General features: G+C 41.7%; 1 protein-coding gene across 5 annotated transcripts in view; it reads right to left on the reverse strand.

Annotated features, from left to right (window-relative positions):
• The window catches only part of LOC116938710 (inactive dipeptidyl peptidase 10-like), a 113,806-nt gene that overhangs the window by 64,567 nt on the left and 26,488 nt on the right, over positions 1–22,751 (reverse strand). For 4 of the 5 annotated variants that reach the window (XM_032946219.2, XM_032946221.2, XM_032946223.2 and 1 more), the window contains 2 exons: positions 6,400–6,514; positions 1,916–2,011 (listed from right to left, as the gene is read on the reverse strand). In XM_032946219.2, coding sequence (XP_032802110.1) covers positions 1,916–2,011; positions 6,400–6,514 — 211 coding nt within the window. Of the gene's footprint in view, positions 1–1,915; positions 2,012–6,399; positions 6,515–21,995; positions 22,378–22,751 lie in introns of those variants that run through there. The other variant, XM_032946222.2, reaches the window with a different exon arrangement.

Consider the following 22,751-nt stretch of genomic DNA (forward strand, 5'->3'; position numbering starts at 1 on the left):
GGTCTATTTCCAGTCATGGATAATGTCAGTCTGTGGCGAGTGATTTCCAATCTGGTACTGGGTACCCACTTCACCGACCAGCACTAACCAGCGTAAAGTATGGTGAAACAGGCCCCATGACTGACATGACCTGAGAAAACCTTCATCCAGCACTGCTTTGATGGAGGACTATTAATTATTCGGTAAAGTCACGTAGGTAAAAATAAAATAACAAAAATCACGACGTTTCGGCCACAACACAAGTGGCCTTCATCAGGTGAAGGGACTGGACTGTCCAGAGGACAGCGTTAGAGTGAAGGCCACTTGTGTTGTGGCCGAAACGTCGTGATTTTTGTTGTTTTATATTTTTACCTACGTGACTTTACCGAATAGAACCAAAGAGTATGGATCCTTGCAGTCACGAAAGCTTCAAATCTAGAATTGACCATTAATTAATTATATACATTGTATTATTACAAAAAAGGCTAAGCAAACTTATGTCTTGGGTTTTGACTAGCAATCATTCCAGGAAAACAACAACAACAACAATGCAATGATATTTGCATTTCATCTTGTGCCATGTAAATAATTATTTACTGATATATATATATTTTCCCAGGCAGTGCATTTTACCTTTGTATTTATGTGTGGCGAGTAGTGGCACAGTGGTTTGTGCATCTTGCTATTAACCCACTAAGATTAGTTGAATTACTGGGAACATTACAAGTCAGTGGAACACGCCATGAGCTCTTCCTTGGGCGATTCAGCATTAAATAGGGGACCTGGTGTGGTGTGTGCTTTAGGGTTGACGACTGGTGGGTCACAAAGAGATGTTGGTTTGGCGTGGATAATTATATTGCAGATTATCAGAGCTTCACAGTAATAATCTCTTAGTGACTGTAATTTAACATGTAAAACATGTTTGCATTTTTTTTTTGCTTTGAACAAAAAAAGATTCCTGAAGAGCTGATAAACATTTTAAAGATTACATTATTTGACTGCTCAAATCATGAAGTTACTCCCTGTCTCATGCTCATTTGAATGTGAAAATAACCTCAATGTGTCGTTCACTGTAATAGACGACACAGTGTCCTTGCCACAGCTGGGCCAGGGCTTGGCAGTGTGGGGAAGAATTCACCGACCCCACGAGGATAAGACCTGACCTAACGTTTTGCATCTGGCGCTTTTCTCAGCCACCCGCTGCTAAAAATGGGCTCTGGTAACCCTGGCAACTGTTGGACCTCTCCTCATCCTCATCCGTGTGTCACACGGTACCCTGTTCAAGCATCAGCCCAGGTGACCCTCAGCCTGGAATTGCACTCGCTAAATGCTCAGCTTCAAAGACATGAGCACAAATCTGCCTATTTCTATCTGATATTTTTAAAATATATCAATCTTAATGAAAACCTATCAGATGTGAAATTGTACAAGATTAAGCGAAACTTGATCGCCTGCTTCAGCAGTTTTTTCTTGCTGTGGTTGTCCCACCTGATGACGATTGCTTGTGTTGCGATCGAAACGTCGTGATTTGTTTTATTTTATTTTATTTTTCTACCTACGTGACTTTACCGAAAGAACCAAAGAGTATGGATTCCTGCAGTCACGAAAGCTTCAAATCAAGATTGATTACCTTGTTTGAAGCTTTAAAAAAGTACCATGTAAATTGTATTAATCTACTATTTAACTTAAATTTCGATTTAAAGCTTTCGTGACTGCAGGGATTCATCTTCTTGGTTCTTTCGGTAAAGTCACGTAGAAGGGAAATAATAACAGAATCAAAATAAAACATAAGTGAGAATTTTTTTATTACGTTTCATTTTTTTAAATTTTATTATTTCCCTTCTACGTGACTTTACTATTTAACTTTTTAAGATAATTTTCTTAGCATTACGTGCGAGTTTACAATACAGTGCATGCAATTGTCAACGGTTCTCACCACTTATCCACTTGACATCTGGCTCCTGAAGCTGGAAGTCGTCACTGAAAAGGTCCTCCAGGCTGATTTTAGCCTGGTTGAGGCTGGCATTTTCAGCTGCACAAAAAGATGAAACAAATTATTCAAACTGTTTTCATTACTCATTATAACAAAAAAATGTTGTGTTTTCATTACTCATTATAACAAAAAATATTGCATTTCATGGAACACAATGCTAGTAAAACCACTTTTGGTAACAAGCGATGCAGAATCTCAATCAAGACCATTTAAAAAAAAAACAATGTTTGGCCCTTTGTAAAACAACTGCTGGATGAAGGCCTCATCACACCATATCAGTCATGGGGGTTGTTTAACCATACTTCATCGCGGTGGTCAGTGCAGATTGATAAAGTTGTGGGATCCATGACTGGTTCAGATATCACCAACCGCTGATGTTACCCAGGGCCAGAAATGTAAAATAAACTCGTGGGATTCACAGCGCAATGCCCTAATTACTCCACCACTGCTCTACGTTTCAAAAAAAGCACCAAAAATTTAGTTTAAAAAATGGGAGGTTTCAGCATTTTAGCCGAAGATGCATTTCATGGGATGCTTTGCCTTAGAATGCTAAATTAAGCAGGTCGTTACCTCAGGGTCCTTTCTGCTACCCTATCTTTATTATATAATTATTTTCCCAGACATAACCTTCAATGCTCTCGCTGTTAAAACGCGTGGTGATGGCTACTCAAGTTACAATGCTTAATCACTGTAGCATCCTTTCGAGAAGGAGATGTCACACTCATTCAAGGACCTGTCAAAATGATTGCATAAAAATCATCAAGATATTCATGAAGTAAATCAGATGCAGAATACACAAAGTACATTTTGACAGTTAAGGGTTGAAGGTCGGGTCTGATAGAAATGATATGCCTTCACTTCAAGGTCTGAATTCATTAGCTCTCTGTGACTATTTCAATTCTACTTATTAATTAATAAAATGTATATTGTTTTCATTATTGTTGAATGTACTCTTGTCCTGAAGGGTGTTTTTGTTTATTCACAGTGCTCTTTCCAGATATTTTATTTAAAAATGCTTTTTTTTAGTTTGTAAGGAATCGAGGTACCTGCCGACGACATTTTAAACGGGGGCATTGTTTCATGATAACTGACAGCCCAATATGACAGGGATAATATTGTTTGCCTGGACCCATGAGAGAACAGCACAGAAATGCATCGCCACATGTTTTTTTAATGCTCGTGGCCGAGATTTGCTATTTTGTACATCATGAAGCGGGGATTACTGCATGCATGCTAAACCTGCACACTGGCCTACAATGAGGGAAAACAATATTTTATATCCTGCTGATTTTGTGCGTTTGCCCACTGACAAAGAAATGATCAGTCTATAATTTTAATGGTAGGTTTATTTGAACAGTGAGAGACAGAAAAACAACAAAAAAATCCAGAAAAACGCATGTCAAAAATGTTATGATTTTATTGGCATTTTAATGAGGGAAATAACTATTTGACCCCCTCTCAATCAGAAAGATTTCTGGCGCCCAGGTGTCTTTTATACAGGTAACGAGCTGAGATTAGGAGCACACTCTTAAAGGGAGTGCTCCTAATCTCAGCTTGTTACCTGTATATAAGACACCTGTCCACAGAAGCAATCAATCAATCAGCTTCCAAACTCTCCACCATGGCCAAGATCAAAGAGCTTTCCAAGGGTGTCAGAGACAAGATTGTAGACCTACACAAGTCTGGAATGGGCTACAAGACAATTGCCAAGCAGCTTGGTGAGAAGGTGACAACAGTTGGTGTGATTATCGCAAATGCAAGAAACACAAAAGAACTGTCAATCTCCCTCGGCCTGGGGCTCCATGCAAGATCTCACCCAGAACTACACGGGAGGATCTTGTCACTGATCTCAAGGCAGCTGGGACCATAGTCACCAAGAAAACAATTGGTAACACACTACGCCGTGAAGGACTGAAATCCTGCAGCACCCGCAAGGTCCCCCTGCTCAAGAAAGCACATATACATGCCCGTCTGAAGTTTGCCAATGAACATCTGAATGATTCAGAGGACAACTGGGTGAAAGTGTTGTGGTCAGATGAGACCAAAATGGAGCTCGTTGGCATCAACTCAACTCGCCGTGTTTGGAGGAGGAGGAATGCTGCCTATGACCCCAAGAACACCATCCCCACCGTGAAACATGGAAGTGGAAATATTATGCTTTGGGGGTGTTTTTCTGCTAAGGGGACAGGACAACTTCACTGCATCAAAGGGACGATGGACGGGGCCATGTACCGTCAAATCTTGGGTGAGAACCTCCTTCCCTCAACCAGGGCATTGAAAATGGGTCGTGGATGGGTATTCCAGCATGACAATGACCCAAAACACACGGCCAAGGCAATAAACGAGTGGCTCAAGAAGAAGCACATTAAGGTCCTGGAGTGGCCTAGTCAGTATCCAGACCTTAATCCCATAGAAAATCTGTGGAGGGAGCTGAAGGTTCGAGTTGCCAATCGTCAGCCTCGAAACCTTAATGACTTGGAGAAGATCTGCACAGAGGAGTGGGACAAAATCCCTCCTGAGATGTCTGCAAACCTGGTGGCCAACTACAAGAAACGTCTAACCTCTGTGATTGCCAACAAGGGTTTTACCACCAAGTACTAAGTCATGTTTTGCAGAGGGGTCAAATACCTATTTCTCTCATTAAAATGCAAATCAATTTATAACATTTTTGACATGCGTTTTTCTGGATTTTTTGTTGTTATTCTGTCTCTCACTGTTCAAATAAACCTATCATTAAAATTATAGACTGATCATTTATTTGTCAGTGGGCAAACGTACAAAATCAGCAGGGGATCAAATACTTTTTTTTCCTCACTGTATGTGATTGACTCACGTGGTTAAATAAAGCATTCCTCTTTTGTAATCACTTTCAGCCATGTATGCCATGAACAATCTGGTATGAAACATCTACCAGAGAGAACATTTTATTTAATTAATTTCAGAAAATCGCCCAGTAAGTAAACTCAAAGCCAAAAGGAGAAGCACTTCACTGCTCAAGAGAGCTGAGGGCAGTAGTCTTGAAAAACTGGTATCCCTGAGCCACAGCTGAGAATCACATTCATGTGGGATAATTGCAGTCTCCCCAAGAAACAAAACAACAAAGCAACCCCGAAATTATTATTCTCATTGACCCCAGAGGGTTGGTCAATTCTGACTTAGATTTGAACTCATGACTAGATTGCCAATCAATCAGGCTTTGCTTATATAGCACACTTCACATAATTTAAGGTGTCTCAAATTATCTTTACATACTATAATATTTACATAATTGCCTGATAATTAGAATACTTAAAATACAAAGCATTTAGCTTAAAAATCTAAGCAATGTACCCTCAGAAATATCACGTGAAACTAATAAATGACAACGTTATGATTAAAGGGATTGTGAGTTGAATGTTCCAACTAGTGCCACAAATCCAGATGAAACTCCCCCCAGGCCATGGCTCACATATGCGCTCACTTTTGCTTGTACCCTTGCGTTTTCAAAAATAAGTACATGCACCTATGTGTGGATTTAGTTATGCTATTGCAAAGCTATGGCATGTGTTGAAAGCCATCACTGCATCATTTATTAATTCACCTGAAATATACTGATTCTGCATCAAGTCCCAGGAGAGAGTATAATTCACAGAGACGTCTAATCCACACACGGGCTCTATTTGTTTTTCACATTAAAGTTGTATGGGGACTTTGGACAGGCCAGGTCATTTATTGACCGACAGCAGCAGGATTTGTGGGTGCAACATTGTAGTTAATGTTCCCTTTTAATTGTAATGTGCAATTAAATATTTCGTGTTCTCTGTTTATATGGCGAGCACAGTTTAATGCGTTATACAAGTCATGTTATTTCTTAGTTCCCACTAAGCTTTGATATCAGATGAAACTCCATTCCAAAGGGAAGAAAATTCCCAACAAAATATTAAACGCCACTGATCCATATCAATCTGATACATCCCACGTGCCACCCTTCCAGGTGCTATCCATACCCATCCCTGCTTAACTGCTGACATCCTAAACAAAAAACTAACCTGCTTATGTTGTTTGGAGAATGGGTAAAGTTATGGTAACATGTACAGTATGCGTTGCAGGCACAGGACTGCACTCTTGACAAAGAATATTAATGTAATTATTTTCATCCAGGAAATCCTGAGTCTCAATACTCATTTTTCAGGAGGTCCCTACATTGGAATGTTTGGACAAATTAGTGTTTGGTTGCATTTGGGAGGAACGATAATACCCAACAAAAGAGGAGGTGACACTCAGTACTTATCCTGGCCACCTCACATCCCCACGTCTACAATGACCTCACGGTCTGGTGGTCACCAGTCCAAGCACGAACCAGACTCGACCCCGTTTTAGATCTCACATGATTGGGCACATTTATAATGATTTAGTGGTGGGTATGAGGGTGCTCAGAAAACACTCACCAGGAGTGAGCAGGACGATGGAGGCAACGATAAGTGAGCAGACGAAGACGATGACCAGCAGGGCAATGGCCATGCCCTTCCAATTGCGATTGTTGCTCTCATTGCTGGACAGCTCCTGCATGCATGCACACAGGTCACACACACGCAAGCATGCACATCATGCTGTGTGATACAGCCTGGTCAATCACGGAGGCTAATATCATGACAGAACACTGAGCTTGCTATGCAGAGATCCAAATCGAGGCAGCCCCAAGTGCTCAAAACTGGGTTTTCAAGCGTAATGCGTTCATAGTCTAAACCTGATCACCAATGACTGTACAAAATATATCGCGTTAAAATTGTTGTTTTTCTATTGCTTATTTGACTTATTTCAGGTCTGAGAATTCAAACAAAATACGCTTCATTGACATTCTTTCAATATTCTTTAAAGGACATATAAACTGTTCCCCCAGCATGCATAAAGAGGTCCACTTAAGTAACTCCTGAGGGTGCTGTGATATCGTGTGGGGGCTGTTGATCAAGCAGGAGATGTTACTGTTCGCTGCAAGGGTTTTGAATATACATTTTATTTCATGATTTGATGGCAATAACAGAATCTGAATATACGCTGGGAGAAAAAAACTAAATCAGGCCTGAGTTTTCCATTATTCCAAGTATGTTAGTGTGCTGCCCAGCTCTCGAGGGGGTGGAGGGGGGCAAAGGAGCACAGCCTCATTACTCTGAATGATGATGAATGATGATAAATGATGATGCTGAGATCAAGTTTCGAATGAAATCATAATGAGCCCAGCCAGGAAAGTCTGATTACCCAGTAGCCAAAGCAGACTGCTGCCTGTGGGCTTACGTGGTTCACAATTTGGTGAGTGATGACAGAAACAAAGGTTAAGAAGAAAGGGCGCAGGTATAGGTCTGGTTTAGCGCCCAAAATAAACTTTCATATAACCTTGGTTAATGTCTAATTCATACCGAAAGACCCAACGTATACCATTAAATACAGCAGTCATGTCTCCTGTTGATCAATGCTGGAATTTAAAATAATAATAAAGTTCCACGTTGAAAAATTTCAAGACCTTATCGTTAACTTTAAAATGTAATGAACTCTGACTGATCAGGTCATTTCTTATAAGACTATTGCTTATCAATTCCAAGACCTGATTTGTAAGTTAACTGATATCATGAACTTTCACCGACCAAGAAATAGCTTATCAGAACTCAGCTTAAGCTGAATGGGATCCAAACAGTAATTAGCACAGCAGAAAGAGGCTCTTGTACAGCTGGATGCACTCGCACACAGTAAGACTACTTCAATTCGTAGGGATTGAGCGGTGCACTGCTGTAAGTGGAGTTACGAGAACACGTATATTGCCTCGGCAAGTGGAGAAATTCCAGCTGGTGTTGTGATATTACTTATCAATCATGGAGAAAAGTGCAAATGAATGAGTGACTGATGTAAATTGTGACATTATATTTAGAACGGTTTGACAAATGTGAGCACAAATATAGTTGAACTAGCTTTTTGCCCGTCCAAGGATGGGTGTATTGTAGTAAATTTGAAACTTGCAAGTGAAAATCAGACCGCGACGTGATATCCATTGCATCCATTCGTGTGCAATTTGTAAGGGCGCAGTGACAAGACCTATTTCATTTTAAGGTTATAATACCTTTTTCATCATGACGTCCTTTTTACTTCGATGCCTCAATAACGTTACGGAGATCACGTGACGTGAGGGTTCTGCCTTTGTAGTGAGGGTTGTCAGTTGACGCCGAGGAGGGGGGAGGAGGCGCCTCGCCCCCCCATGTGGAGTGACGTCAGCCGCTAATTATTATTAATGGGGGTTGCTGTTCGATGTGGAGTTACGTCACCTGCTCATGATTATTAATGAGTGGGAAGGGTGCTCCATGTGGAGTGACGTCACATGCTCATGATTATTAATGAGGGGGGGGGTTAATGTGGAGGACGTAACCTGTTCATGATTATTAATGAGGGGGGCTGGTCGACGTGGAGTGACGTCACGAGGGTTGCACACAGACATTATTGGCTCATTATAGAAGGTAATAATAATGGGGTGGTGTCCATTTGGAGGATGTCACTTGCTCATGATTATTAGTGAGGGGGGGGGAGTACTCCATATTGAGTGACGTCACCCGCTCATGATTATTAATGAGGGGTGGGGGGGGTGTCCATTTGGAGGACGTCACATGCTCATGAATATAACTGAGGGGGGCTGGTCGATGTGGAGTTACGTTACGAGCCTCAAGGACAGACATTCCTGGGTGATTATAGTAGGTATGTATGCTTATTTCTGCAAACATCCAAAAAACAACAAAATAATATGTGAGTTCACAAAAAATATGGCGCAGAGGTTTATTGGTATCACCCATAGGGCAGAGGTCCACCTACAATTCTAAATGGCTTTTTGTCCCATGTTAAATACCTACAAATATACATCCCGATCCTCAGTGAACCATGTCAGTCACAAATCCCTATCCCCAATGTCACGATGCTACATCCAAAAAGTGTGGAAAACCTGCCACGCATTACTAGTATACAACAATCTGGAATTTCCAGTTCCAAAATGTAGATATAGACTTACATTTCTTACTGGTAGGAATCTCCTGGTTACACCAGCCAACAGGAGATTATTGTGTCCGTCCGTCCGTCGTGCATCCAAAAATGGGAGGGTGGGGAGGGTGGGGAGGGGCTGGGTGGGGAGGGTGGGGCTGCGTGGGGGGTGAAAGGGGTGGGGCTGGGTGGGGAGGGGCTGGGTGGGGAGGGTGGGGCTGGGTGGGGAGGGGCTGGGTGGGGAGGGGCTGGTCACCCCCGTGGTGCCCTTATAAAACTCAACGTTTAACCTACTCACACTGGCTTGTGCCCGCCCTCACAGTCGGGCATATTTGCGGAATACACCACGCCGCCATTGACCCTGGCCATTGACCGGACAACCCAACGTTCCTACCAGCTCCCTCCGCAGGAATGTGTTAAATGCATAGAAAACAGCTCAACAGAGAGTATATGGAGAAAAAAATATCTACCATGCACTTATTATGCACTTTCAGTTTCAACATCAATTTGGGCTATCCACTTCTGGAAGAAGGCCTCTCAAAGCCATCTCCGTCTTTCTTGGTCTCACAACGAAACAGTCTATCTCGCACGTGCACATGCGCTTATTCATCACTCCATATCTGGCTGCTATTATGTTGTTAGTCTCATTCAGTAATCATCATCCTTTCTAGTGATGTTTTCCTGCTCTAACCCACTTACTTATTTTGGTAGTCAAAATTACGTCCCTAATTTGCAATTGTTCTCAAATACACAATTTTATATTTATGTCTCGGTGCCATTTCAAGAATGCACCTCTGCATGATTCTTTATGCAATTTCCAGATATTGTTCTATTGTCTTTGTCAATGCCCATACATTTCATCCACATGTTATAGCAGTGAGAATGCACTGCATACAATTTTTCTTCTTATGGTATACTTGGTATGTGGCTTTAAATTTTTAAGTTGTTTTCCAAAGCACTCCGACTTGCTTTGTGCACCTCTTGATTTAATAATTTTGATCCTGGTCCAGCTTCAATAACTGCTATATTATACAGATTGTGATGATTTCCCATCGTGTTCCTCTGAGAAATGTCGTCAGTTGTTTAGCGAACGTGTTGTAAATTACATTATTCTTCTCATATTTAATTAGCTCCACTTTGTAGCTTTAATTTTACACGTAGGCTTTCACGATTAATATTAGGATTCATAATTGGTATCTTTTGGGTTATATCATGTAGGCATATTGTATTTTTTTTGTAACCCGGTAGCCTACTGTAGGGTAATGGTGCATTCCTATACCCTGCACTCGTATATGGAAATTATTCGAGGGACATCCCTACACTCGTAGTTATATATGCAGCCAGTGCCGCTATTGTATGCAATACAATTTCTAGACGATAAAATAGTGCTTGCAGCAGCTCCCACCATTTTAAGTTTAAACCTAAGATGGTTGGATTTTGACGAAAATGGCCTCGAGGCGACAACTGGCACAGAGGTACCTCCTTGCTAAAGTTAACAGCTACTTTAGAAAAAATGTTTGGTATTTACTTTTTAAGCTAGGATCGTGGACGTTAAGGGATATTTAGGAAGGAACTGTCAGAAAAGTGAGGGGAATTGGGCAGGACACATTGTTAGACGGGTTAATGGCCGGTTATTCAGACTTATACAGGAATGGCAGCCAATGAAAACTACATTCAACTTATTATTTTACCAGGTGAGGCCCACTGAGCTATATAGCTCTTTTTCAGAAGCAACCTCGCCACAAATGATAGCTTAACGAATTGGCTTATCATGTGGAAATGTCTCGCAGCCAAATACTCTAAACTCATGTTTCTAAATCTGAATGGAAAAGCCTGATAACCCAGAGAAAAATCCACGCGACCACGGGGAGAACATGCAAACTCCAAATATACAAGCGTCAGGGTTGGGATCGAACCCACGATCTCCTGTATGCCAGGCGAGGTCGTTAACGTCTCACCACCGCAGCTACGGTGGGAACATGCCCAAGATAATGTCCACCGCATTTTGATCAAAGTGTTCAAGCAACTCAGAGTAGCAAATGGAGATGTTTCAGTGCAATGAGTGGGGCTGAAGGACGGTGGGGAGAAACCAGTGGTCTTGATTGGGGGGCTGCCATTCTGAATAAAGTTTAGAACGACTATCCTAGGGAGAAAGATAGCACCATAATACAAGATATGACATCTTTGAATTCGTGGAGTAATTTTTGTTGCAGATCTCTTTAGCAAAAAAGTCACATCAGCAATCGCAGTGTGGTTTTCAGATGAAGTGGAGAACATTCCATATGTCACACTGAAGAAGTAAACTCTACTTTTCAAGAGCATGAAAAAAAGCTCAGGGACATTTATGTAAAACTGTGGACATCATAAAACAAAGTGGGACCAGTTACTGAAACACAATTTGTGGACCTAGTTACTAAATATTGCGCAGAAATGGAATACCTAAGTCATGGAATAATGCCTCAATAATGATAATTTTTTATATAAAAGGGAGATACAACTGATTTAAAGAACTGTAGACCTATTTGGCTCATATCACATCTGTATAAATTGTTCACGAAGATCAATGGTACATTTATAGGCCAACCAACCAGAGCAACAGGTGCAGCTTAGGAAAGGGGTTTCGACCGACCACACGCATACAATCAATCAGATTCTGGAAAAAGACATATGCCTGGCTTTTGTAGAGTCAATAGAAATATAAATTAATCCAATCTCCCAAGAACAAACCAAAACTAAAAAAAAACGCATTTATAATGTATCTATACATAAAAAAACAACTATTTCATAAAAACGGAACAGCTATACAGTACTGCTCTATTGTACAGTGTCAAATTCAATATACTGCACTGTAATATAGAAGGAACCCTTTACATTTTTAAAAAGCAATACGTCGCATTTAAAACACCGAATGTTAAGGAAAAAACACCGGGCCCTGAGTCCCGAACGGCTGACACGATTCTATAAATTGCCCAGGCTACGATTTCTCGCCGTTTCTGATTCCCCACGGGATTTACGCAAGGGGGATTGTGCACACATTTCCGCGAGAATATACGAGTGATAGCGAGCAAGCCCCTAAGTGTGGCATCACTCCTCACTGCCACGGGCTGCTTCGAGAACGGAGAGATCTTTTGTGTTTGTGGTTGAACTGTTGTGAGCTTCAATCAACCCGTGGCACCTGCTGGAGTCTGTTCCGTGACCTTTTGCCAGCGGTGCCTTCGATAACTTCACGTGGCCTCAAAGTGCATCTGGCTTGGCACCGTCACTTAATGGCCAACGGTGGCTGTTGTTGTCCGTTGTCTTCTCTGTGCTTTGTGGGTGTTGTTTGTGTTTGTATGTGCGTTCGCAAACTTTGTGTGATGTACAGTGAGGGAAAAAAGTATTTGATCCCCTGCTGATTTTGCACGTTTGCCCACTGACAAAGAAATGATCAGTCTATAATTTTAATGGTAGGTTTATTTGAATAGTGAGAGGCAGAATAACAACAAAAAAATCCAGAAAAACGCATGTCAAAAATGTTATAAATTGATTTGCATTTTAATGAGGGAAATAAGTATTTGACCCCTCTGTAAAACATGACTTAGTACTTGGTGGCAAAACCCTTGTTGGCAATCACAGAGGTCAGATGTTACTTGTAGTTGGCCACGAGGTTTGCACACATCTCAGGAGGGATTTTGTCCCACTCCTCTTTGCAGATCTTCTCCAAGTCATTAAGGTTTCGAGGCTGACGTTTGGCAACTCGGACCTTCAGCTCCCTCCACAGATTATCCATGGGATTAAGGTCTGGAGATTGGCTAGGCCACTCCAGGACCTTAATGTGCTTCTTCTTGAGCCACTCCTTTGTTGCCTTGGCCATGTGTTTTGGGTCATTGTCATGCTGGAATACCCATCCACGACCCATTTTCAATGCCCTGGCTGAGGGAAGGAGGTTCTCACCCAAGATTTGACGGTACATGGCCCTGTCCATCTTCCCTTTGATGCGGTGAAATTGTCCTGTCCCCTTGGCAGAAAAACACCCCCAAAGCATATTCTTAGTTTTTTCGGTAAAGTCACGTTGAAGAGAAACAACAAAATAATAAAATATATATAACAATAAAAATTCTCACGACGTTTCGACCATAACTCAAACGGTCATCTTCAGGTGTGTTGGTTTGCATACATTTATTTTTAAACGGCGCATTTATTTATTTATAAAAAACGTTAGCGCCACGCGCAGCGATTTGGCAGTTTATTTAGGACTAGTCCATCTATATTCTGAAAAGAGGAGGGGGGAGACGAAATTTTTTATAATGTATGCTGTCTGAAAGCCACTGTAAGCGTGAACAATCAATTAAGAACTGAAATGGTTTATCAAATCTTTCCAATGATTGCTAAGATAGAATCCATCTTCTCGGTTGAAATTGTCTCTGTGCTTGTATATGTGGATAGCCTCATGAACGAATCTCTCATGGAAGCCAGATGGCTTACAAAGAACCTCTGTCTTGGAAAAGTCAATGGCATGTGAGCCTACTGAATTAGAACAATGATCTGCTACGGCCGAGGTGTTGGTCCTACCGTGTTTAAGGTCTGCTTTGTGTTCACGAATGCGGTCTGAGACATGGCGTTTGGTTTCTCCAATGTAACTACTACCACAGAGGCAACTTAGTTTGTAGACACCAGGGTATTGTATGTCCGGAATCACATCTTTTACAGACGGAACCAGATCACGGATTTTATGTAATGTGTTGAAACGGACCTGGATCTTGTGTTTATTCAAGATTTTGGAGATCTTTTTTGTGATCCCAGCAATGTAGGGTAAAGTGATGGTTTTGAAAGGCTCCTCAAGAGGGTTCTTCTTCATGGTTTGAGTGATAGCTTTGCGGATTGTATAGTCGGAGTAACCATTAGCCCTAAGAGCTTGGTGTACGTGCTTGAGTTCACTGCTTATGTGTTCCTGGTCGGATATGCATTGGGCTCTATGATACAGAGTCTTGATGAGAGAATTCTTCTGTGATGGATGGTGGTGGGAATCCGGTTTCAGATAAGCATCCGTATGGGTAGCTTTCCTGTAGACAGAGTGGCTCATTGAACCATCAGGTCTCTTTTTAATTAGGACATCCAAAAAAGGTATCTTGCCATCTATTTCGACTTCCATGGTAAATCTGATGGCTGGGTGTATGGAATTGATGTGGTCGAAGAATTGGTCTAGAGCAGGCCGGCCATGTGGCCAGATGACAAAAGTGTCATCCACGTACCTCTTCCATAAGGTTGGGCGCAAAGTGGCAGTCTGGATGGCGTCAGTCTCAAATTTCTCCATGAAAATGTTAGCTATAACTGTAGAAAGGGGGGAGCCCATTGGGGTGCCCTCAGTTTGTTTGTAGAAAGTTCCATTCCAAGTGAAGTATGTATTGGTTAAACAGTGTCTCACCAGGGGGGGTACCTCAGTGTTTAGTCCTTGATGAACCAAGTCTTCAATTATTGCAATGGTGTCAGGTACAGGAACCTTGGTGAATAAGGAAACTACATCAAAACTGACAAGCAGGTCGTCTGGGGACAGGGAAATACCCTTGATTGTCGATACCAGGTGAGTAGAATTTTGTACCGCAGAGGTGGTCTTTCCAGTGAAAGGACGCAGGATTTCAGACAAAAAACGAGCTAGTTTGTAGGTGGGGGAGCTGATAGTAGAGACTATGGGACGAAGAGGTGTATCTACTTTATGTATTTTTGGTAAGCCGTATAATCTTGGTGGCCTGGCAGCAGAAGGTTTCAAGGAAAACTGTTTAGATTGATCAATTAATGCGGTTGAATCAGAAATTATTTTGTTGGTTTGTGTGACGAGGCTGTTGGTGGGATCTCTTTTTATTTTTGTATAACTACCATCGTCGAGTAATTCTTTAATTTTGTTGTTGTATTCTATTTTATCCATGATGACAGTAGCATTGCCTTTGTCAGCTGAGAGGACTACAATATCATTCCTCTTTTTTAATTTATATAATTCAAAACGCTCATCTTTGCTGAGGTTGTTAGCTGGCATCTTAGCGTTTTTGAGGGTTGCAGCGATTTCAGATCTTGCTACGTCTGCAGCGATGTGACCCAGGCCCCTGAGAGCAACGTCTACTTGGGCAATTATATCATTAACTGGTATGTGTTTAGGTGTGACTGCAAAGTTTAGACCTTTAGCTAAAACGGATTTCAGACCATATAGATGGACTAGTCCTTGGTAAACTGCCAAATCGCTGCGCGTGGCGCTAACGTTTTTTTATAAATAAATAAATGCGCCGTTTAAAAATAAATGTATGCAAACCAACACACCTGAAGATGACCGTTTGAGTTATGGTCGAAACGTCGTGAGAATTTTTATTGTTATATATATTTTATTATTTTGTTGTTTCTCTTCAACGTGACTTTACCGAAAAAACTAAGAATATGAATTACTGCAGTCACGAAAGCTTTAAATCAAAATTTACCCCCAAAGCATGTTTCCACCTCTATGTTTGACAGTGGGGATGGTGTTCTTGGGGTCATAGGCAGCATTACTCCTCCAAACACGGCGAGTTGAGTTGATGCCAAAGAGCTCCATTTTGGTCTCATCTGACCACAACACTTTCACCCAGTTATCCTCTGAATCATTCAGATGTTCACTGGCAAACTTCAGACGGGCATGTATATGTGCTTCCTTGAGCAGGGGGACCTTGCGGGCGCTGCAGGATTTCAGTCCTTCACGGTGTAGTGTGTTACCAATTTTTTTTCTTGGTGACTACGGTCCCAGCTGCCTTGAAATCATTGACAAGATCCTCCCATGTAGTTGTGGGCGGATTTCTCACCGTTCTCATGATCATTGTAACTCCACGAGGTGAGATCTTGTATGGAGCCCCAGGCCGAGGGAGAATGACAGTTCTTTTGTGTTTCTTCCATTTGCGAATAATCGCACCAACTGTTGTCACCTTCTCACCAAGCTGCTTGGCAATGGTCTTGTAGCCCATTCCAGCCTTGTGTCGGTCTACAATCTTGTCCCTGACAGCCTTGGAGAGCTCTTTGGTCTTGACCATGGTGGAGAGTTTGGAATCTGATTGATTGCTTCTGTGGACAGGTGTCTTTTATACAGGTAACAAGCTGAGATTAGGAGCACTCCCTTTAAGAGTGTGCTCCTAATCTCAGCTCGTTACCTGTATAAAAGACACCTGGGAGCCAGAAATCTTTCTGATTGAGAGGGGGTCAAATACTTATTCCCCTCATTAAAATGCAAATCAATTTATAACATTTTTGACATGCGTGTTTCTGGATTTTTGTTGTTCTTATTCTGTCTCTCACTGTTCAGATAAACCTACCATTAAAATTATAGACTGATCATTTCTTTGTCAGTGGGGCAAACGTACAAAATCAGCAGGGGATCGAATACTTTTTTCCCTCACTGTATGATTGTGATTTCAATGGTTTATGACTGTGTGTGAGCACTTCTAGTTCACGTCAACAGTATTCATGAAGATATGACATGAACAACATTGCATTCTCCGATATCAACTGATAACCTTCATAACGCGGTTAACATTATTTTAAACCCTCTGCCACGCGTGCCCCTTCATTGCGTGTCTCCTGCTGCCACCGCTGGGTTAATTTCACAGAGGTGGAACACCACGCGCATTATAATCGAAGGGCGTCCACCTCATCAGACGCAAAGTTTTATGGCTCTTCTCCCTAAGGAGAAAAAGGAGGAGGAGAAGCGGAGCCGCTGCCGGCTACCGCAGCAGCGGCAGCAGCAGCTTGCACGAGAAGGACCGTCCGTGGAAATTGGCGCCAAAATCCCCCGTTGCAGCTGATTGGCCGGCAGTGGAGCGGCAGTGGTGACGTCGCTCCGTCACGTGCCGTCCATGTGCGCGAGTGGCAGATTTTGTTTTCTCTATTCTCGTGCCTCCCTGAGCTTCAACGCATACCTGTCAAAAACTCCCTTATCAGTGCCCTACCTTATTACAGACCAATTCAGACCTTATTGGTCACCCTGTGCCCTTATGAATCTCAAAGTTTATCCTATACACTACACTATACACTACACTATACACTACACTATACCATACCTGTCAAAAACACCCTTATCAGTGCCCTACCTTATTACAGACCAATTCAGACCTTATTGATCACCCTGTGCCCTTATGAATCTCAAAATTTATCCTATACACTACACTATACACTACACTATACACTACACTATACCATACCTGTCAAAAACACCCTTATCGGTGCCCTACCTTATTACAGACCAATTCAGACCTTGTTGATCACCCTGTGCCCTTATGAATCTCAAAGTTTATCCTATACACTACACTATACACTACACTATACACTACATTAAAATCTATACCATACCTGTCAAAACACCCTTATCAGTGCCCTAACTTATTACAGACCAATTCAGACCTTATTGGTCACCCCGTGCCCTTATGAATCTCAAAGTTTATCCTATACACCACACTATACACTACATTATAACCTATACCATACCTGTCAAAACACCCTTATCAGTGCCCTACCTTATTACAGACCAATTCAGACCTTATTGGTCACCCCGTGCCCTTATAAATCTCAACGTTCACCCTACAAAGTCCCATCACAAGGAAGAAACACAAAGAGGGAAACAAACACGTATTTTTTGTTGCTCGTATTGAAACGGCTGTACTCCGTATGGACCTGAAAACTCTTATTTCCCTGGACAAGAATACGGGTAAACCGTATGGGTTGACAGGTATGGTTGAACAGGACGTCTGTTTAACAGACATCTATGTAATGCAAATACAATTGTGACTTTAATAATAGGCACCGAGAATGATCCTTTTTTGTCTTCATTCATAGCCATGACTTGATCAAATATTCTCATTGCAGTCAAATGTAGTTGTTATTACTCTTTGGTTCTTTCGGTAAAGTCACGTAGAAAGAAATTTAAATAAATAATAGAATACAAATGTAGTTGTTATTATTATTGCCATAATCAACAGCATGATACTGTTATGGCAAAACATGTTTTAACCTGATTAACGTTTTATGGACATTTGTTGGATTCACTGTGGAACGTTTGACAATACAAGATTTACTCCCAATTGAAATAAATAGATGCCTCATAAGTTGCTGGTGTTAAAACGACTGCAAGTTACAGCTTACTCTTTCCACAATGTGTTTATGGGACTACTTTTCAACTCCATTCCCTTTCCACTTCAGCCCTGTCACCAATACTCTCACAAAAACCACCATAATAAAACACTTCTCAGTTTAGAGCTTTGGCTTTGGTGAACATCTAAATGCAACTGCATCTCATTATTCTTAAATTTATCTCTTGGCCAGTTCGGAGCATGACTCAGCAGACAACACAACAAGCATCTGTTTGTGTTATCTAAATAATACCATTCTAATATTTTGAGGCAAGACAGAACGTAGAAGGATAACATGTTCCGCTTGAAAGGAGACTATTGGTCTCAATGGATTTTTACCAGCTTGTGATGGACATTCTAGGACTCTGTTGTTGTAAGAATTACAGGGATTTTGCTGCTTGATATATGTGTGTTATTTTGCATAATATTTTTTGCAGAATAATACACATGCGTCAAGCTTTGTGAAGCACCGCATTAAACATATTTTCCGTATGAACACATGCACGTGTGTTTCATTGACACGTATGCGTATTAAGCACTGACTTTTGAAATTGTTCAAAAGTTAACACTAGTTGTCCTTAGGAAAAGCAAATATATCCATGAACATTAATTTGTAATACTTACTGTCGTCATTATCCAAGATGTTTGTTTTAATTATACCATGTTTGTTTTTATTTTTGTCAAATGAATTTACAGGCGTTCATGCTAACATGAAGCTTGCACACATTAACTGGCATTTTAAAGTATCCAATTAACCTACATGAGAGCGATGGTCAGGAATGATGAATCAACACTCTCCTCCCTTGGGCTGGCAATCCATCCCCACTCCTGGAATCCCTAAAGCCCAACATCTATTAGGGGCACCTTATAATCGCCGCATTAATTAGAATTCTGGCTTTTCCTTTCCTGTGCATTTCGTAGGTATCATCACTCTGTGTTCTATAACATGTTAGCCAAGGGACAAGGTTATAGAGGACTGCCGTTCCGAAGACTATGAATATATTCATCTTGTCCTTTCATACTTTCCCCTTCTTTCTGTTTTCCTATTTGGCATCACGTGCTGAAGAGCATACAGCAGGAGACGCGCAAATTTGAAATTACAACTCCTGAGAGAGACTCTACAATTGCGATGAGGGTTTTTAAGAAAACGATATATGAAGTAAGCAATTTGTCACTGTAATATGGTCGGAGTTAAAAGAGCGCCCACAGATCATAGGTACCTCATCAGTAAAGCTGTAAACGTGACGTGTTTTTTTTTTGTTCTTGTCACTGAATAAAGTTATGTTTGGTCCATTACTCCACGGGCTGAAATTAGACCTTTTAATTAAACAAAATTACGTTGAAATGTGGGATGAGAACAAGTTGCCACCTTTGAACACCAATATGCCCCGAGGCTGAGTCGATATGGCTTGCTCGGAGCACCTATATTGATTGCAGAATTTTAAAACTCAGATAGCCGGCAGCACATCATGTTAATTAGCCAACAGATACTTACTTTACTTGTTTGCCGATATGTGCTACCCACTTGCATATATGTTAAGAGAGAGGAAAGATTACACCACAACCCAAAATTCTCAGGTAACAGACAACCTAAGAATTCGATAAAATGTATTAAATCTTGACTTAAAGCTTTCGTGACTGCAGGAATTCATATTCTTTGATTCTTTCGGTAAAGTCACTTAGATAGGTTCAAATGAATAAAAAAAAAACCACAACGTTTCAATCATTCGCCCCCTTTTTTTCCTCCTGATGTTGTGATCGAAACGTCGTAGTTTTTTGTTTATTTTATTTTTAATAATTTAAACCTATCTACGTGACTTTACCGAAAGACCCAAAGAAGATCAAATGTATTGTTTTCATTATGTGTTTGATGTTACCCTAAAATATTTACAGAAATTCGAACACATATTTAAACCTGAAAAATAACAACTCAAAGTGACTGTAAAAATATATATATATATCACGTAGCCCTATATACATATACGGATGTCCTCAAAAGCAGCTTTGGAGCCAGGAGAAAATTAATGACAGCTTCCAGATGACAACAAAGTATTACACACAGCAATAATTCATTGCAAAATTAACTCGCTTGACGTTATCATCGGATGCTTGGAAAATCAAGGGCACCTCGCGCACACAGACAGTGAATGATGGGCTTGGGCGTGAAGGGGCCATCATTAGCCTGCGTCCGCTTGCCCCATCTGACAGGCCGACGGGCTCGTCTGGAGTGCTCGTGTGAGGTGTCGCGAATGCAAGTCAACTCGAAGCCACCACCTCTTCCTCCTCTTGCAAACCTTCCACCCCCCCCCCCCAATTAATCAATTGGAACAATAAGCATCTGAATTAACGTGTCCACAAACGACGGCTACACAACAGTGATGGAGAGCTGTCGGATATAGCAAAGGGCGTGCGCGAAGGGAGGGCACGGAGAATGTACATGTCATGTGGCGCGGATCCAGAAGCAAAGGCAGGTTGCCTTTGCCACAGGGGGGTGGGTGGGTGGTTTGTTTGTGTATGCAGCTCTCCAGAGTAAGGCTTATTTCGGTGCCCGTATCCTCATTCTGTCATCGTATTGGCCGCGGCAGGAAACCTCCTGACATCAAAGTTGCATGTTTTATTTGCGGCACATATAGGGCATTGATTCCCATTATATATTTTGTAAAATAAGATTAAAGCGCTCGCAAAGATTGTTTTTTTATCTTTCCGGAAAATCCAGAGGCTGGAAATGTGCTGCAGATTTGTGCGTGAGTGCTTGACGAAAGGACTGTGGCTTTTATTGGCATCGACAGAGAGAATTATGGCTCGTGATTACTTGCCTACCAAAAGTAATCTTGACTCAACATTGCAGTGTACACCTCTTTCATCATGTCACGTTTACACTTGAGCGTATCAAGAGTCGACCATTATTCAAATAGACAATGACAATATAAAACAAAAAAAATCAAGCATTTATGAAATTTCACTTCCACATTAAAGCACTATGTCCGCAAAAAAAGTAGTTACGAGTAAACCTTCGTGGGCAGCTTTAATGCATGCCTGCAGAGTGCAGTCACCGCTGATGCAGCAACGCGCGTGCATTGCCAATCAGAGCAGAAGAGCCCACATCATCCATTCAGAAGAGGGCGGCGCAGTTCAAGTGGAAAATGTAACACGTTAATCCATCTTCGTTCACCGGGCCCCTGGCGGTGTAGGCACTGCAGTCTTTGTTGCGAGGACAATGAATTTTTAATTACCCGCCAGCGCCATTATAACTGTGCTCTTCAATGCCACAAACAATGAGGGACCGTGTTCACGGCTGTTAGGTAAATAGGAAGACAATGAACACGAATGGGATGTTGCACGGTGGGGAGGAAAGGTTGACGAGTCAGCAGTCAAAACATGGTCATCGTGGGCATTAAATTAGATGTAATAAAATGGTAACGGTCAATTATTCAGGGGCAATGATGAGGCAACATCCATATTTTCAACTCAGTGCCACTGTGAACACAAGAGTATTGTAAATTATTAAATTAAATAAAAAAAAATCTAAATTACTGTTGTGCATACTCTTGAAATATAGGACAAATGTGACTTAAAGATAAAAGTAGTTCATGTATACTCGAAGAAAAGATCGCAAAATAATACAGCCCGACATTCAGCTCATGGACACAAATGTAAACAAATTAATAGAAGAGGTTTTGTACTCGCAATCAATGTCTAATTAATCCAATCCTCGTGATTAATATTGTAAGTACTCTGAGCAGTGACTATCATTAAGAAACTACGGCAAAATTGAAATTTCATTTTGCTTCTCCTACATCGACTATATTTTTTCCAAACGCATGTCATCAAAGGCTTAAAAATAGAAACGGTATTGAGTTAAATATATAAATACAACGGTAATAAACCACACCGCACACGTGTGATACGACAGTTCTCACCTCCTCATCCTCGTCCATGTGCCCAGACTTTAGTGACTGCTCAGTCCCGACCGCCATGGTCCCCGCACGTCAATCTGCCAGTCCAATTTTAGCAGGTCGCTTTACAAGTTAAGGGCACGATGGCCAATGGATCACCCACCGGGATTTAAAAAAAAAACGGCGGCTATAAATTGAGCTCCGAGTTGATGGAACCGAACAAACGGAGCCTCTAACGAGACGCGCCGATGGCTGGCGCGCGCGCACGCACACACCGCCGTGCGCCGAAGCCCCGTCCCAATTAAACCAAACGCCCACCACCATGCACCGGCAGGCACGAAGCGGCGGTGTGGGCGCTCCGCGATGGGAGCAATCCGCTCAGTGCCACGGCGAACTGGAGAGCACCGCCAATGGAAAACGGTGTATCCTCTGCTCTCGGTATCGCGCGCTCTCTCTCCCCCTTCTCAATCTGGCCCCTATCTTTCTCCTCTTCCCTCCCTGCTGTCAGATGGGGAGTTTAATGCCAATGTCAAACTCACTTTGCTGCGACCCTTGTGGAAGAAACCATTATTATTTTTAAATAGCAGGGACAAGCGCTTCGTCTGAAAACAAGCAATGACACCCTCGCATAAAACTGTCAAGGTTTAAACTAAAAAAGACACGTAGCGATCACCGGTGGTCTATTATTATTCTTCACTTATCACTTTTGTTTCCGAAAACTTAATCGGGCAAAGCAGCTGTAGAAGAGAGGGGCTTCAGTTACCTTGATCTCTCTCTCAT

This window comes from Petromyzon marinus, chromosome 4, assembly GCF_048934315.1.
Source record: "Petromyzon marinus isolate PM22_M1 ecotype Great Lakes invasive population chromosome 4, UKy_Petmar_22M1.pri1.0, whole genome shotgun sequence".
In the NCBI taxonomy this organism is placed as follows: domain Eukaryota; kingdom Metazoa; phylum Chordata; class Hyperoartia; order Petromyzontiformes; family Petromyzontidae; genus Petromyzon; species Petromyzon marinus.